Source organism: Neoarius graeffei, chromosome 24, assembly GCF_027579695.1.
Source record: "Neoarius graeffei isolate fNeoGra1 chromosome 24, fNeoGra1.pri, whole genome shotgun sequence".
In the NCBI taxonomy this organism is placed as follows: Eukaryota; Metazoa; Chordata; class Actinopteri; order Siluriformes; family Ariidae; genus Neoarius; species Neoarius graeffei.
This window is the reverse complement of record NC_083592.1, coordinates 9,009,187-9,025,795: the sequence shown is the minus strand read 5'-3', so window position 1 is coordinate 9,025,795 and position 16,609 is coordinate 9,009,187. Positions and strand designations below refer to the sequence as shown.

The window sequence follows — 16,609 nt, the reverse complement described above, 5'->3', positions numbered from 1 at the left end:
CACTTTAGTTGGTTCTCAACAGGGGCGGCAGGGTGGTGTAGTGGTTAGCGCTGTCGCCTCACAGCAAGAAGGTCCTGGGTTCGAGCCCTGGGGCCGGCGAGGGCCTTTCTGTGTGGAGTTTGCATGTTCTCCCCGTGTCCGCGTGGGTTTCCTCCGGGTGCTCCGGTTTCCCCCACAGTCCAAAGACCTGCAGGTTAGGTTAACTGGTGACTCTAAATTGAGCATAGGTGTGAATGTGAGTGTGAATGGTTGTCTGTGTCTATGTGTCAGCCCTGTGATGACCTGGCGACTTGTCCAGGTTGTACCCCGCCTTTCGCCCGTAGTCAGCTGGGATAGGCTCCAGCTTGCCTGTGACCCTGTAGAACAGGATAAAGCGGCTAGAGATAATGAGATGAGATGAGATGGTTCTCAACATTCACAATTCGATTAGTTGGTTCTCGGAATCGCCGCTTGAAGAAAATGCAAAATGAAAAAAAAAATCGTATTCGACTGCAGGTTGAGGTCACATGATGTCAAAAACCAATCAAATCGCCCCTTTCACTTTCGATAAAGACTTGTGGAAGGGAATCCTGCAAAGCCTGTGTTTGTGATTGTTAGGATATTCAGCGAACAGAAGCGTAAAATCTTTGACAGGTGTGTCGAAATTCAAGAGGGGGAAAACTGCACAGTTGTACTCAAGATGCTGTGAGCTTGTTACCTTGCGATGTGCCGACTCGGACTGTGGAGGTGGGTTTAATTTATATATTCCATTGATTGATGTGAGGGGCAAACGAAAAATCATTCGAAGTATTTAGCCATCAGAAGTAGCCTACTCCTGGTCAAATCTTTTTTTCTGTGCATTGTACCAGTAGATGTTCAATTGACTGTAATTCAATCATTTACTGTATTTAGCCTATCTGTTTACTGGTTTGCCTGATAAAAGACGTGCAGCCAGAACTAGCCCTTAATGCATATGGGTGGAAATAAGATAAGCTATTAAAAGAGCCATATGAAATGTGTAACAATAATGTATTGTCTTTGTTTTGCTTCTCTATTATGAAAGCCCTCTATTTCCACCACTAATTTTACCATCAGAGTATTTTTTAAATTTTATTTTTATTTCACACGCTCGCTTCATATTTTTCCTGAAAAAATCCAAGAACCAACTAATTAAATTGGTGTGGCCTAATTCTTCTTTAACCATTCTTTGGTAGAATGACTTGTATGCTTAGGGTTGTTGCCTTGCTGCATGACCCACCTTCTCTTGAGATTCAGTTCATGGACAGATGTCCTGACATTTTCCTTTAGAATTCGCTGGTATAATTCAGAATTCATTGCTCCATCAATGATGGCAAGCCGTCCTGGCCCAGATGCAGCAAAACAGGCCCAAACCATGATACTACCACCACCATGTTTCACAGATGGGATAAGGTCCTTAACACTGCATTCCAGCATTTCCTTTCTCCAAACATAACGCTTCTCATTTAAACCAAAAAGTTCTATTTTGGTCTCATCCATCCACAAAACATTTTTCCAATAGCCTTCTGGCTTTTCCACATGATCTTTAGCAAACTGCAGACGAGTAGCAATGCTTTTTTTTTGGAGAGCGGTGGTTTTCTCCTTGCAACCCTGCCATGCATACCATTGTTGTTCAGTGTTCTCCTGATGGTGGACTCGTGAACATTAACATTAGCCAATGTGAGAGAGGCCTTCAGTTGCTTAGAAGTTACCCTGGGGTCCTTTGTGACCTCGCTGACTATCACACGCCTTACTCTTGGAGTGATCTTTGTTGGTCAACCACTCCTGGGGAGGGTAACAATGGTCTTGAATTTTCTCCATTTGTACACAATCTGTCTGACTGTGGATTGGTGGAGTCAAAACTCTTTAGAGATGGTTTTGTAACCTTTTCCAGCCTGATGAGCATCAACAACGCTTTTTCTGAGGTCCTCAGAAATCTCCTTTGTTCGTGCCATGATACACTTCCACAAACATGTGTTGTGAAGATCAGACTTTTGCCGCTTTTCCACTACAAACGCGGCTGAGTCGGGCTGAGCCGTGCCGTGCTGAGTCGAGCTGAGCGGGGCTGTTGGAGTTGCATTTCGACTACTACTGTGCTGAACCGTGCTGGCTGGAAGTGGGTGGACACATTGGGTGGAGTTAGTGAAAGTGCGTGGACGTCACGTGATGTCGTTAAGCAGCGCAAACAGTGACATCAGTGATCTTTTAAGCGGTAGTCTCACGACCCGAATAGTAAACAATAAACATGGAGGACATGGAGTCGTTAGTGTTGCTGATCTTGGTGCTGTGGCTTGTTGTCACCGACAACGCCAACAGATACTGGCAAGAGCGTATAGATGAGGCGAGGCGCATAAGGCTTCAGAAATTCTCGTAATTCGTAATTCTTCTTCTTCCGGGTTTACGGTGTTTACAGATCCCAGCGTGCTCGCGGGGCGTGTGTGGGCATGTGAGGACACGCCTCCTCACCAATCAGTGCACAGGGGAGTGTCTGCTCACACCCCTAGCCTCACTCGGCACGGTTTGGCTCGCTTCAGTTTTAGGGGCTAAGCAGGGCTGAAGCGAGCTGAGTCGTGCTGTTCTTTGGTAGTCGAAACGCGAGCCGTGTCGGGCTGAAGTGAGCTGAAGCGAGCTCAAGTGAGCTGAAAAAGGGTAGTGGAAAAGGGCCATTTGATAGATCCCTGTTCTTTAAATAAAACAGGGTGCCCACTCACACCTGATTGTCATCCCATTGATTGAAAACACCTGACTCTAATTTCACCTTCAAATTAACTGCTAATCCTAGAGGTTCACATACTTTTGCCACTCACAGATATGTAATATTGGATCATTTTCCTCAATAAATAAATGACCAAGTATAATATTTTTGTCTCATTTGTTTAACTGGGTTCTCTTTATCTACTTTTAGGACTTGTGTGAAAATCTGATGAGGTTTTAGGTCATATTTATGCAGAAATATAGAAAATTCTAAAGGGTTCACAAACTTTCAAGCACAACTATATGAGTGATTAAAGCTCTGAGTGTGTTTCACCTTCAGTGTGATTAAAGCTCTGCATTATTCGCTTCATAATGACATGGAAACGGTTGTGTTGATTCTCCATCTGCTCTGTGTCTCTGCCCCAGTAATGTGGATCATCAGCACTGATCATCTTTATCCACTCTGTCTTTGGGATCGCCTTCTTGATGTTGGTGTCATAGAACACAAACTGCTCTCCATCCACCAGACCAACAGCAGTGAATTCTGGGAGATTTATTCCTGGTGTGACAGCAGTGTATTGGTACTGCAGAGTGTGTGAGCCTGTAAAAGGGTAAATAGTTTTAGTAACTCATCACAGGTAAAGTAAAACCATCAAGATACATAAATTCTGCAAAATTCAGAATGATGTGACCAAAATCTCCACTTACTGACCGAGTTAATAAAGCCACTCAACACACACACACACACACACACACACACACACACACTTTCAAAGATCACGGGTGGAAGTAAATAAGAGATTTCTGATTTTTAATTAGTAAAAAAAACCAATGAAAATATGAAAACATTTATTTTACAATCGATATAACAATGATAAAACACCTATTTAATCCATTGTAGATGAAGGGATTAGATTCGTAACCCAGATCTGTTTAGTGACACAGGCTGCAGTGTTTATCATCTGATAAAATCGAACTGCAACAGCGACTGAAGGATCCAAACACCAAGAGTGTAGCAATGTTATCTGCACGTCATCCTAATGTGCTTCCATGGTAAATGTCATCTACAGTTGTGGTCAGAAGTTTATATACAGAGACATGAATGGCATGGCAATATTTGGGCTTTCAATGATTTCTCTGAACTGTTCATTTTCTGTGGCAAAATGATTGTACAACATATTTCTTTAATAGTAAAAAAAACCCCATGGATTTGGTGCATGAGTTTTAATTTATTTTGTTTTTTTTTAAATCAACACGGTCAAAATTATACATACAGGGTCAAACATTTACAGACGCTCACTTAGATTATTAATTCAGAGGTGTTGAGACTTCCAAAATGTCTCTTATCTTGCCAAGGCCTCTTAACTTCCTGTTAGTGATTATGATTGACTACAGCTGGTAGCTTCTCTGTACCTTCATAAAAAGAGTTTGTTTACAGTACTCATTGGATTGACCAATACACAGTAAAATGGGAAAGTCCAAGGAGCTCAGTGCAGATCTGAGAAAGAGGATCGCAGATGTACACAACTCAGGAATGTCTCTTGGAGCCATTTCAAAACAACTGCAAATTCCAAGATCAGTTCAAACAATTGTATGCAAGTTACTGGGAGGTGTAGTCACTTTGCTTCAAGAAAACCCAAACTGTCACCCTCAGCTGAAAGGAAATTTGTTCGGATGGTCAGGAACCACCATGGCACAGCCCTGCCATAAACTGGAAGCTGATGGATCACTGTCTACAGTTCAGTGAGTTTTATATCACCATGGACTAAGAGGCTGCTATCCAAGAAATAAGCCCCTGCTCCAAAATTGACACCTTCAAGTTTAACTAAAGAAAAAGCCTTCTGGAGGAAAGCTGTATGGTCAGATGAGACAAAGATTGATTTGTTTGGTCACAATGACCACCATGTACAAAGGGACGCTGTACCAACTGGTGGTGGTGGAAGGATCATCATGCTCTGGAGCTGTTTTGCTGCCAGTGGAACTGGTTCATGGCACAAAGTGGATGGAATAATTAAGAGGACTGCCTCAGAATTCTTCAGCATAACCTCAAACCACTGGAAACTTGAACATGATTGGGAGTCACAACAGGACAATGAACCCAAACACTGATGAGTGCTGGTTGTGGAGGATAACGCAGGCTAACATTAAGCTTAAAACAAGCCCTGACTTCAACCCTATTGAAAATATATGGACCGTGCTTACAAGTCAAGTTCATGTGAAGAAAAAAAACAAACAAAAGAAAACCCAAATTTAATTGAACTCTATCAATTCTACCATGAAGAGTCATGAAATATCCAACCAGAATTCTGCCAGAAGCTTATTCATGGTAAACAAAAAATGTTTGGTCAAGGTGAATCTTGTGAAGAGACATTTTACCCAAATGTTTGCTGCATGTACAATTTTGACCAGTGTTGATTTCAGAAAACCCAAAGAAAATTGTGCACCGAATTCTAGTGTTTAAGATGTATGCGGTACAATCATTCTGCCACAGAAAAAGAACAGTTCAGAGAAATAACTGAAAGCCCAAATATTGCCATGACATTCATATCCAAGATAACATTCATGTCCATCCATCCATCTATCCATTTTCTGTAGCCACTTATCCTGTTCTACAGGGTCGCAGGTAAGCTGGAGCCTATCCCAGCTGACTATGGGTGAGAGGCGGGGTACACCCTGGACAAGTCGCCAGGTCATCACAGGGCTGCACATAGAGACAAACATCCATTCACACACACACCTACGGGCAATTTAGAGCCACAGTCATTGGACTGTGGGGGAAACCGGAGCATGCGGAGGAAACCCACACAGACACAGGGAGAACATGCAAACTCCACACAGAAAGGCCCTCGTTGGCCACTGGGCTTGAACCCAGGACCTTCTTGCTGTGAGGCGATAGTGCTAACCACTACACCACTGTGCCGGACATTCATGTCACTGTATGTAAACTTCTGACCACAAATGTGAAATCAATAAACTGTGCGTGATATGAGTGTCACTTCCTGTTAGCAGTAAAAAGTGCCATGGCCATGTTGGCATGTTAAAACAGGAGGAACAGTGCTTTTACAGTTTTTCTGAACTGCCAAAACACTAAACGCCATTTTCAAAACTAAACTGTCAACTACAAAACAACTTTATTGAATCAATCACACAGTTGGCAAAACTTTAAACACTGTCCATCTGGTTCGACACAATTTGCACATCTGAATCAACCGTTCAGCAAAACTCTAAACACATTTTTATTCACAAAACACATTTTGAAGTGTGATGCACTTTGACCCAGAATGACACACACAGACCCCAAAGGTTAAACACGACAAACACCCTGCTGTCACTGTTAAACACACTACCACTCAAAACAGAGCACACACACACGTCCAATCAGTAATGCGTAGAACCCATTCAGCAACTAGAAACGTGTTCAAAGAACACGAGGCCCCTCCCGACAACATTTTTGTAGGTGGTTATGTAGCGGTCATGAATGGTCAGTTATGAATGGTAAGTTATTTAAATCAAGGGTCAAAACTCTGGTAAAATTTTCACAAACAAAATTAAATCGCAATATGCCTATTACCGTCATATAACAAGGCCTTTTGCCAAGCTTCAAGAAATTCATCCAAAAATTGTGAGAGGAGTTGATGTCAGAAGGCGAGCACACCTCCATGAAATTGTCAAAGTACAAGGTTGTTAATCAACGGCTGTAACTCTGGTAAAATGTGACTGAATTGAACAAAATAACAATATGTGCACTATTGACATACAACAAGGCCTTTTACCAAGTTTGGTGAAATTCCTCCACAAATTGTGAGAGGAGTTGATTTCAGAAGGTGAGCACCTTTCCTGGGATGGACGGACAAATGAACATCGCCATGACATAATTCCCCTTTGGCCCTTTCGGCCAGCGGGGGATAACAAACCAGAGCCTTGATCTAGCATCAGACCCTTTTTCAAGGCTTTTTTGTTTTTAATTTTGCTGATTATGGCTTATAGCTCATGAAAATCCAGTATCTCAAAATATTAGAATATTTCATTTTGAGTAAAACAGTATACAGTGGATATAAAAAGTTTACACACCCTGCTAAAATGATTGGTTTTTCTGATGTAAAAAAAAAAAAGAGAGACCAAAATAAATAATTTCAGAACTTCTCCCACCTTTAATGTGACCTGTACAATTCAATTGAAAAATAAACAAATCTGTTAGGGGGGGAAAAAAAAACATACAATAAGCTGGTTGCATAAGTGTACACACCCTTAAACTAATATTTTGTTGAAGCTCCTTTTGATTTAATTACAGCATTCAGTCTTTTTGGGTCGGAGTCTATCAGCCTGCCACATCTAGACTTGGCAATATTTGCCCACTCTTCCTTGTGAAAGCGCTCCAGATCTGTCAGACTCCGAGGGCGTCTCTTGTGCACAGCCCTCTTCAGGTCACCCCACAGACTTTCAATTGGATTGAGGTCTGGGCTCTGGCTGGGCCGTTCCAAAACTTTTTTGGAGTCATTGTCGTGCTGAAAAACGAAATTCCTCTTCATCTTTCTAGCAGACACCTGAAGGTTTTGGGCCAAAATTGACTGGTATTTAGAACTGTTGATAATTCCATCCACCTTGACTAAAGCCCCTGTTCCAGCTGAAGAAAAACAACCCCAAACCATGATGCTGCCACCACCATGCTTCACCGTGGGTGTGGGGTTCTTTTGGTGATGCGCAGTGTTGTTTTTGCACCAAACATACCTTTTGGAATTGTGGCCAAAAAGTTCAACCTTGGTTTCATCAGACCGTAACACATTTTCCCACATGCTTTTGGGAGAGCTGATGTACTTTTTTTTTTGTGCAAAATTTAGCCGGGCCTGGATGTTTTTCTTTGACCCTACCTCATAGTCCAGACATATGGAATACGGGAGATTGTTCTCACATGTAGTACACAACCAGTACTTGCCAAAAATTCCTAAAGCTCAGTATAACGGTAACGGTTTATTTATTTTTTAAACCTTATTAATTAAATAAAAACAGTAGGCATATCTCGGTATCTGCAATACTAAAATGTTTTTGGGATGTTACGCTGAGTGCGCCCCCCCTTTAAATCTGCGCCAGCTGGGTCACATGACCTGGAAGCTTTTGTTTTATTTGTCACTGATAGTGATTTATTGACAGTCCCTAATTGAAACGGACATGTTTTAGAGCGAGGGCTCGGAGGTGATCTATCCGTCCTCTCAGCAGCGAACAATTTCAGTGCTGGACACTCGGTCCATGACCGAATAAAACAAGCACAGACCAGGAAAAAATCTGATGGCTTGGTTTGTGTGTCCAATCGTTTCAAATAATGAATAAAATGAACAGAAATAGAGCACAAGTTGTCTTCTTAATGAATCGTGGTCTTGTTTTGACTCGCCACCATTACTGGACGGGTCCCGATCACATCGCTGCCTTATTTTCATTCCGCGCATTGATTTTTTCACCGAGGCGGGTACCTGATCGTAGAGCCTTATTATTTTCAATCTAACTGATTTAGCGTATCATTAGTATTCTGATTTGGCCTCTGATATCAGAGGCTATTATTCATTTCATATCAAATCAAGTGATAATGAACACTAAAACTTTCCTATGCTAATATCAAACAACGCCCAAGTCCCAATATCCATATACGGTTTCATAGCTAAGCATGCATCTAGTATTGCATGTGGAAAATGTGCATTGTGAAGTTCTCTAAAGCTAATGCATGCTACATTAAGCATTACTAGTGAACACCATGAAGCACATGCAGCACCACACCCATTACTGTTAGAACCTGGGAATGTGTTACAGTGCAATATGTTAGCATCTCCCATCATCACATTCACACACACACGCGTACATAAATATCCAGGGCACCATCATGCACTCACCTACAACAGAGGAAAAATAAAACATAATAATGACCAGAATAAATAACATAAAATAAGATACATCATACCTGGTTAATAATATTAACATCTGAAAATTCACGTTTTTACATTAAAATTTTTAAAATAATACGAAAATGACCATTCATCTGTCAGGACAGGGACCAGCTAGAGCTGTGGCTACAATTATCGATGGTCCATAATTATTGACACCTTTTCAGATTTACCAGTAAAAAACAAAAAAACTCACCTTTGTAAAATTTCAGTTCCAACAGTTATTATTGGTTAATTAATCAATCAGAAGACCCTCTCGCCCTTTGATCTTGTCGTCTGATGACACAGCTCATTACCTGAGATGGAAATTCTTTTAGCACGATCAGCAATTTTTCGGAAAACACGGACGTTATTATCTCAGGTAAGCATGGCAAAAAGATCACGGACATGTTTTTACTGATCAAATTCGCTGATATTTCATGATCTCCTTGTCGACACCTACATCGTTTCTTACTCTTTCGTTTGACAGTTACGTTTAGATTTTGTATCTAAATGCACATTTGAGAGTCACGTGAGGTGTCGATAATAGTGATCACTTTCACCAGTGTTCTCCATTATTGACACCCTATGGAATTAAGGGACATTTACAACTGTTATGGATCGATCTTTGTGTAACATTGTTGAAGTAGATGAAGTACTTTAAAAAAATAAAAGTGCTGCGATTTTTATAATAATATTTTTTTCTGATTGATAACAGAATGGAATGTTTATAGGAGTATTTGGAATCGGAGTGAATTAGACCAGAATTAAATTCCTAGCACATAAAAAAATTACATGCTCAAAATATTTAGATTTTTCTATTCTGTTCAGAAAACATTTTTTGCAGTTTGTTGTAAATATCTACCACATATTACAACATCAGTAGACATTTTATATTTTGGTTGGAGGAATGACATGTGACCTTTGACCTGGATTTTCACGTGGTTACAATATCAATTGCCTGTTGATATTTATTGGTAAACGACAAAACTAGAAATTAATACAAAACGACAACGAATGAGTAACAAAATGTGATCTACAGAAATACTGAGGAAGTGGGTAGGAAGTGGAACAGAAAGATTTTCTGATGCAGGTTAAACATTAGAATCACTTCCTCAATTACATAAGCATCGACATATATAAAAGATATTTTGAACTAAAAATTCTGTGTAAAACAAATTTTAAATAAAAACTGTTTTGTTAAATAAATACCACATACTGATTTTTTTGAATAAATAGTCATCTGGATGTCAATAACTGTGGACAAAGGTGTCAATACTTGTGGAATGGTGTCACATGAACTGATGCGCTAAGTAATCGGGAATCAACTCTTTTTTTTCCCCCCAGTGGAAGTCTGAGTAATTATTCATGCACAATTTACAGTGGTGCTTGAAAGTTTGTGAACCCTTTAGAATTTTCTATATTTCTGCATAAATATGACCTAAAACATCATCAGATTTTCACACAAGTCCTAAAAGTAGATAAAGAGAACCCAGTTAAACAAATGAGACAAAAATATTATACTTGGTCATTTATTTATTGAGGAAAATGATCCAATATTACATATCTGTAAGTGGCAAAAGTACCGGTATGTGACCCTTTGCTTTCAGTATCTGGCGTGACCCCCTTGTGCAGCAATAACTGCAACTAAACGTTTGCGGTAACTGTTGATCAGTCCTGCACACCGGCTTGGAGGAATTTTAGCCCATTCCTCTGTACAGAACAGCTTCAACTCTGGGATGTTGGTGGGTTTCCTCACATGAACTGCTCGCTTCAGGTCCTTCCACAACATTTTGATTGGATTAAGGTCAGGACTTTGACTTGGCCATTCCAAAAACATTCACTTTATTCTTCTTTAACCATTCTTTGGTAGAACGACTTGTGTGCTTAGGGTCGTTGTCTTGCTGCATGACCCACCTTCTCTTGAGATTCAGTTCATGGACAGATGTCCTGACATTTTCCTTTAGAATTCGCTGGTATAATTCAGAATTCATTGTTCCATCAATGATGGCAAGCTGTCCTGGCCCAGACGCAGCAAAACAGGCCCAAACCATGATACTACCACCACCACGTTTCACAGATGCGATAAGGTGCTTATACTGGAATGCAGTGTTTTCCTTTCTCCAAACATAACACTTCTCATTTAAACCAAAAAGTTCTATTTTGGTCTCGTCCGTTCACAAAACATTTTTCCAATAGCCTTCTGGTTTGTCCTCATGATCTTTAGCAAACTGCAGACGAGCAGCAATGTTCTTTTTGGAGAGCAGTGGCTTTCTCCTTTCAACCCTGCCATGCACACCATTGTTGTTCAGTGTTCTCCTGATGGTGGACTCATGAACATTAGCCAAATGTGAGAGAGGCCTTCAGTTGCTTAGAAGTTACCCTGGGGTCCTTTGTGACCTCGCCGACTATTACAGGCCTTGCTCTTGGAGTGATCTTCGTTGGTCGACCACTCCTGGGGAGGGTAACAATGGTCTCGACTCGAGCCTGGCATGAACCGCTCCGACACGCTATAATGACACCAATCTATCACCAGCCAACCAGGAGACTTAATCAAAGGCATCCCCCGCCCACTTGTGTCCACGTCTGAGAAGTTGAATTTTCACAGAAGGAGGGAAGAAGTTGACTGAGGTAAGACTGTGTGATAAATTAATGAACGAATAAGATAGGAATTTCAACATATAGGGCTTAAGTTTGTTACCATTAAATAAGCATTGCTTGTACAGTAACGTTATGTCGTTACAACGTTGACCCACTTTTAACGTGCCAAGTACCGACTGTACCTGGTAACAAATGCTAATTAGCTTGCTGTCAAGTTTTTCCTTTGTCGAGCTTTACGCGTAAGGTCATGGATGTTACTACTGCTTGTTCCTGCCGTAATATGATACGTGATATGTGCTGTTGTCTGTTCATAGCCACTTTTTTAATCTATGCAGTTAGCATTGTTTTGTTACTAGTATTGTATGTTTCTTTTGAACTTTCGGGTTAACAGTGTAATAGTGTTGCAGTGTTCTGCAAATTTGCAATTTATTATTTCAGATCTTGAGACATGAAAGTGCTATTTTAAAAAATAAAAGGTCAGAAATGTTTTCTTTGTCGTCTATTTAGTTCATTTTATTTCCTCAATAATTTTCCTTGATTGAGAAATCGGTCTGGGCTCTTATGGGTTAATCAGTAGCCTGCATGCTAATACATGTTCCATTTACAGTCAAACATTTTGATGGACTCCAGGCTCAATTTTGATTCATCAAAAATCTGCGTAGTAGTACAGTCTGAAGATGCTCTAGCACATTCGGTGTCAATTGAACAAAAAATTATGGGAGGATATAGGTTTAATAAGTTTTACAATTTTTGAAGTGAGTGATGGATTGATAAGTTTAGATGTGTTCAATATTTTCTTATCTTCAGACATAGTGTAGGAGATGTTTCTTTACCTGCTTGATAGTTTCAACTGAGACTCCAATCTTCCTCAGAAGAGTCATTAGTCCTTAAGTTAAACTCATTATAGACGTGAACTTAAAATCATCGTTTTATTTTATGGCCTTGGCGTCCTGGCTTTTGGCCTTCATGCTCTCAAAAAATTGACAGCACAAAAGGCCAAGTGGCCTTGCCCCTAAAATGACGAAATTCCAGGCCTGCCAAGTATAATATTTTTGTCTCATTTGTTTAACTGGGTTCTCTTTATTTACTTTTAGGACTTGTGTGAAAATCTGATGATGTTCTAGGTCATATTTATGCAGAAATATGGAAAATTCTAAAGGGTTCACAAACTTTCAAGCACCACTGTAAAGTCTTTTCTACTTTTGTAACAGCCAAAAGATCGTTAAGGTGTTGATAATTGTAGCCGCCGCTCTAGTTACTGTCAGGACCAGCTCCTTTTCCACCACTAAGATGGACACAGTCTTCTCATTGCCAACAATCTGAGCAGGAAGATGCTGCTGGATTGCCGCTGAATGTCTGTCGAATATCCAACCTCCGACTACAGTCCTGCTCACCATTATTGGCACCCATGAAGTTTAAGTACATAATGTGGAATATCTCCTGAAAAAAATGAATCAAGTGAAACAACTTTTTTCTATCGAGAACTCATGTTTGATACAAAAGAGCAAATGATAAACAATTTAAAACAATAAACAATGAGGGGAAAAAAATAGAAAAACTTGTGGGGGGGAAGAGAAAAATTGATGAGAGAAGTCTTCGAAGGTTGGTGCGAATGGTGGAAAAAACACCACGTCAAACATCCAAAGACCTGAAGGCCAACCTGGAACAGCCTGGGGTCATGATTTCAACAAGTACCATACACCACACACTAAACCAAACAGGGCTTTATGGGTGAAGGCCAAGGAAGACACCATTGCTGAGGAAAAGACATAAAAAGGAACGACTGATCTTTGCCAAACAGTACCTGGACAAACTGCAATCCTTCTGTGAAAATGTTCTGGAGTCAGATGAAACAAAAATAGAGCTTTTTGGCAATGCACACCAACAGTTTGTTTACAGATGGCGTAATGAAGCCTACAAGGAAAAGAACACCCTACCAACAGTTAAGCATGGTGGAGGATCCATAATGCTGTGGGGCTGCTTTGCTGCATCTGGTACTGGAAGCCTTGACCGTATCATGAGAATCATGAAATCGGAGAATTATCAAGAGATTTTAGAGCGAAACGTCCTACCCAGTGTAAGAAAACTTGGTTTGAGTTGAAGATCATGGGTCCTCCAGCAAGACAAAGACCCAACGCACACATCCAAAAGCACACAGGAATGGTTGAAAAGGGAAAAAATGGACTGTTTTAAAATGGCCAGCAAGGAATCCTGATCTCAATCGGATCGAAAATCTTTGCGGTGAGCTGAAATCTGCCACTGGGGGAGGAAAAGAACCCTGCAAATGTTCAACAAACTGCAAAGGAAGAATGAAAAGAAAGAAAGCACAACTTTATTCATCACACACTTGTGAAATTTCCTCTCTGCATTTAACCCATCTGAAGCAGTGAACACACACGTGAGCAATGAGCACACACACATACCCAGAGCAATGGGCAGCCATGCTAACAGCGCCGGGGAGCAGTTGGGAGTTCGGGGCCTCGCTCAAGGGCACCTCAGCCCAAGGCCGTCCCATATTAACCTACGCATGTCTTTGAAGTGTGGGGGAAACCGGAGCACCCAGAGGAAACCCACGCCATTATTAAAAAATGTTCTGTTTCCGGTCCACCGGCCGGGTGAGTGCCGTTTGTGCGGGTGAAATTTTTTTTTTTTAACGCCGGTTTTTCGACATTTTTTTACGGGTTCGTAAATCTAAAATCGAACTTGACATTTACGCATTCCCAGGGCTTTCCACTAAGGCTCATACTAGCCAGCCATGACAAATAAGTAGCCAGCCGGCCGGGGGGGAAGTAAACACAAAACTAGAAACGACAATTCCCAGGCTATGGGAAATGGTGAGAGTGCTGCAGGACGCGTATCGCAGGCTATGAAGCTCCGATGCTGTGAGCCTGTGTGTGTGTGAGAAAGAGAGCAGCCCCTCCCCTCTCTGCTCCCTGAGTGGAGCTCGTCGCCTTGGTAATGGTGCTCAGGTGCAGGGAAGAGACACAATATGACAAGCAAAGAGCGCTTTTTCTCAGAGTTCCCTCTCCTCGAACAACGCTGATTTACACGGAAACGAAAGGAGCTATTCACAAAATTCTTTCACACTGAGCACTACAAGGCTCCCATGAACACATTGATGTACTTTTTTGTCCCTAGTGTAAAAAATGAGGACAATAGAGCGAGTTAAAAACAAGTGACATTTCTGATTTTGCAGTCAGAGCGCAGCCAGGTTTATAATGTGAGTCTATGGGAGAGCGCGGCTGTCCTCTCCTTACTTTCAGGCTTCTCATTCAAAAACTGTAAATCCTATCGCTCAGGTAGACATATTGTGTGAATCAAGACAAGTGTGACTACAACTTTTGAGAAAATTATGTGTGTAGAGTGAAAATTGTGGCTGAAAACACAGTTTAAATGAAAAAGTTTGAGCTACTTTTTCAAGCTCTCTACACTCTAACTTAACGAGCTCCACTGAAGTGTAACGCCATAGACACCCATTATAAAGTCTGAATTTCTCCAGAATTGATCATGGTGTTTGATCTGTGACTGATCAAAAACTATAGAACCTAGCAAAAAAGTTGAATGCCAGATCCACACAGGAGAAGTTTGTCTACGTTTTAAAGTTTGACTCATGTCTCTAGGTGAAAGCATGCCAGAGCAGCGGATGTTTGAAAAACATTGAAAATGTGCGATTTTTTTCAATTAATTCCATAGAAAATGAATGGGAAATTGTGTGATTTTTTTCGCGACTATGTCTCGAAAAAAATCGTAGAATGCTGAACAAAGTAATAGAATAGTGAGTCCGATCGAGCCGCACGTTTTGATGTATTGTTTGTCTGTGTGCGATGTACGGTTATTGGGTTATTTGAAATCGAAATTTGTACAGAAGATGAAAAACGGAAGAACAAGAGTTTGCTGTGCTTTGCTCCCTATATGGGAGTCAATAGTTTGCAATGCATAGCACTGCATCACTAATAATAAACTCCTGTGCACGCAGTTCCCAGGATTAAATGTATTTTCCACAGACCATTTATTTATTCACTTTACTCAAATACAAAGTAAAATGGCAGTAAATCTTCTTTCTTTTCTTGCGTATTGCATCATGAGGCGTTCCTGGCTTGTAAATCTCTTATTTTCGGTGCATGACACATTCACGCAACTGAGCATGCTATGAATTAACAACGACAACGGTCTGCAGTGGGGCGACACAATTACACACTCAGCCAACATTTCTCCATTTGTGTATGAAAATACACTCCAACCACTCAGTTTGGGTTCATTTACAACCAACGGTGTCTTTTGATGCCAGCACGTAATTGAACGAGAGAAGGCTGGTTTACCGGAGACAAAATAAGCGTCATCTCTGCTTCTGTTCCCTCCGACACACTACTGCCCTCCGCCGAGTGCGCGCACACACACTGCATGTCGGGGCCGCAGATGAGTTACTCTCCCTTGATCAACGAAGTCGGCGGGAAATTTGTGGTTATTATCGGTACAAACAGCGCGAATCACAACTTAAATGAGTGCGGTTCAGTTTGACATTATTGTCAGTCCGTTAGATAAACATTTAATTTTATTAAAATCGAAAATTAATACTTAGAGCCTGTGGGCTACAAAAATAATAGTCATTAAAGTAGCCGGCTGGACTTAATTGTGTAGTCGGCTGTATGGCCGGCAGCCGGCGCTTGTGGAAAGCCCTGTCGAACCAGCTCTGCGCATGCGCCGTGCGGCACAAAAAAATGGCAGCCACCATGAAGGAAGGCGATACGGAGTTTTCAAACATTTGCTTAAGTGTGAAATCGCAAAATGGTATTCTAGCGAACAACAAAACAGTAAAGATTCAGAAAAACAAATCATTCAGTGATCATTTTAATAGTGTAATTTCATCCGAACTAGGCCTAACGCTCGATTTAGAACTACAAAAAGTCCGTGTGTCGGACATTTTAAGTACCTTTGTAAAAGTTTTGCAAAATGTTGCAGTCAGCATTTAAAATGCTAACTTAAAGTTTTTGTACAAGTTTCAGTTGATTAAACTGTCATTTTATTAAATGTGTCTGCTTTTGTAATAAAAAAGTGCTGAAAGAAAAAGCAAACACAGCATTGCGATTTCTTATCCATCCATTTAAAAAAAAAAAATTAAAAAAAAAAAAATCCCTCCCTCCCTACTGAAAATTTTTTTGCTCACCCGGTGGACAGAAAACGGATTTTTTTTTTAAGGATGGCCCCACACAGACATGGGGAGAACATGCAAACTCCACACAGAAAGGCCCTTGCTGGTCGCTGGGCTCGAACCCAGAACCTTCTTGCTGTGAGGCGACCGTGCTAACCACTTACACGAGAAAATACCAGCTGAGAAGTGCAAGAAGCTTATAGAGGGCTACAAGAAACATTTGGAGGCTGTCATCACTGCCAAAGGGTGTGCAACCAAA

At 40.9% G+C, this 16,609-nt stretch overlaps 2 protein-coding genes across 3 annotated transcripts in view; both read right to left on the bottom strand.

The window, feature by feature from the left end:
• The window catches only part of LOC132872888 (H-2 class I histocompatibility antigen, Q9 alpha chain-like), a gene marked incomplete at its 3' end in the record, with an annotated part of 281,775 nt that overhangs the window by 87,712 nt on the left and 177,454 nt on the right, over positions 1-16,609 (bottom strand). The gene's annotated exons all lie outside the window — the stretch shown is intronic.
• LOC132872906 (BOLA class I histocompatibility antigen, alpha chain BL3-7-like) overlaps positions 1-16,609 on the bottom strand; it is a 91,848-nt gene that overhangs the window by 3,968 nt on the left and 71,271 nt on the right. For both annotated transcript variants that reach the window (XM_060908024.1, XM_060908025.1), the window contains exon 2: positions 3,026-3,292. In XM_060908024.1, the coding sequence (XP_060764007.1) occupies positions 3,026-3,292 (267 nt within the window). The remainder of the gene's footprint in view (positions 1-3,025; positions 3,293-16,609) is intronic.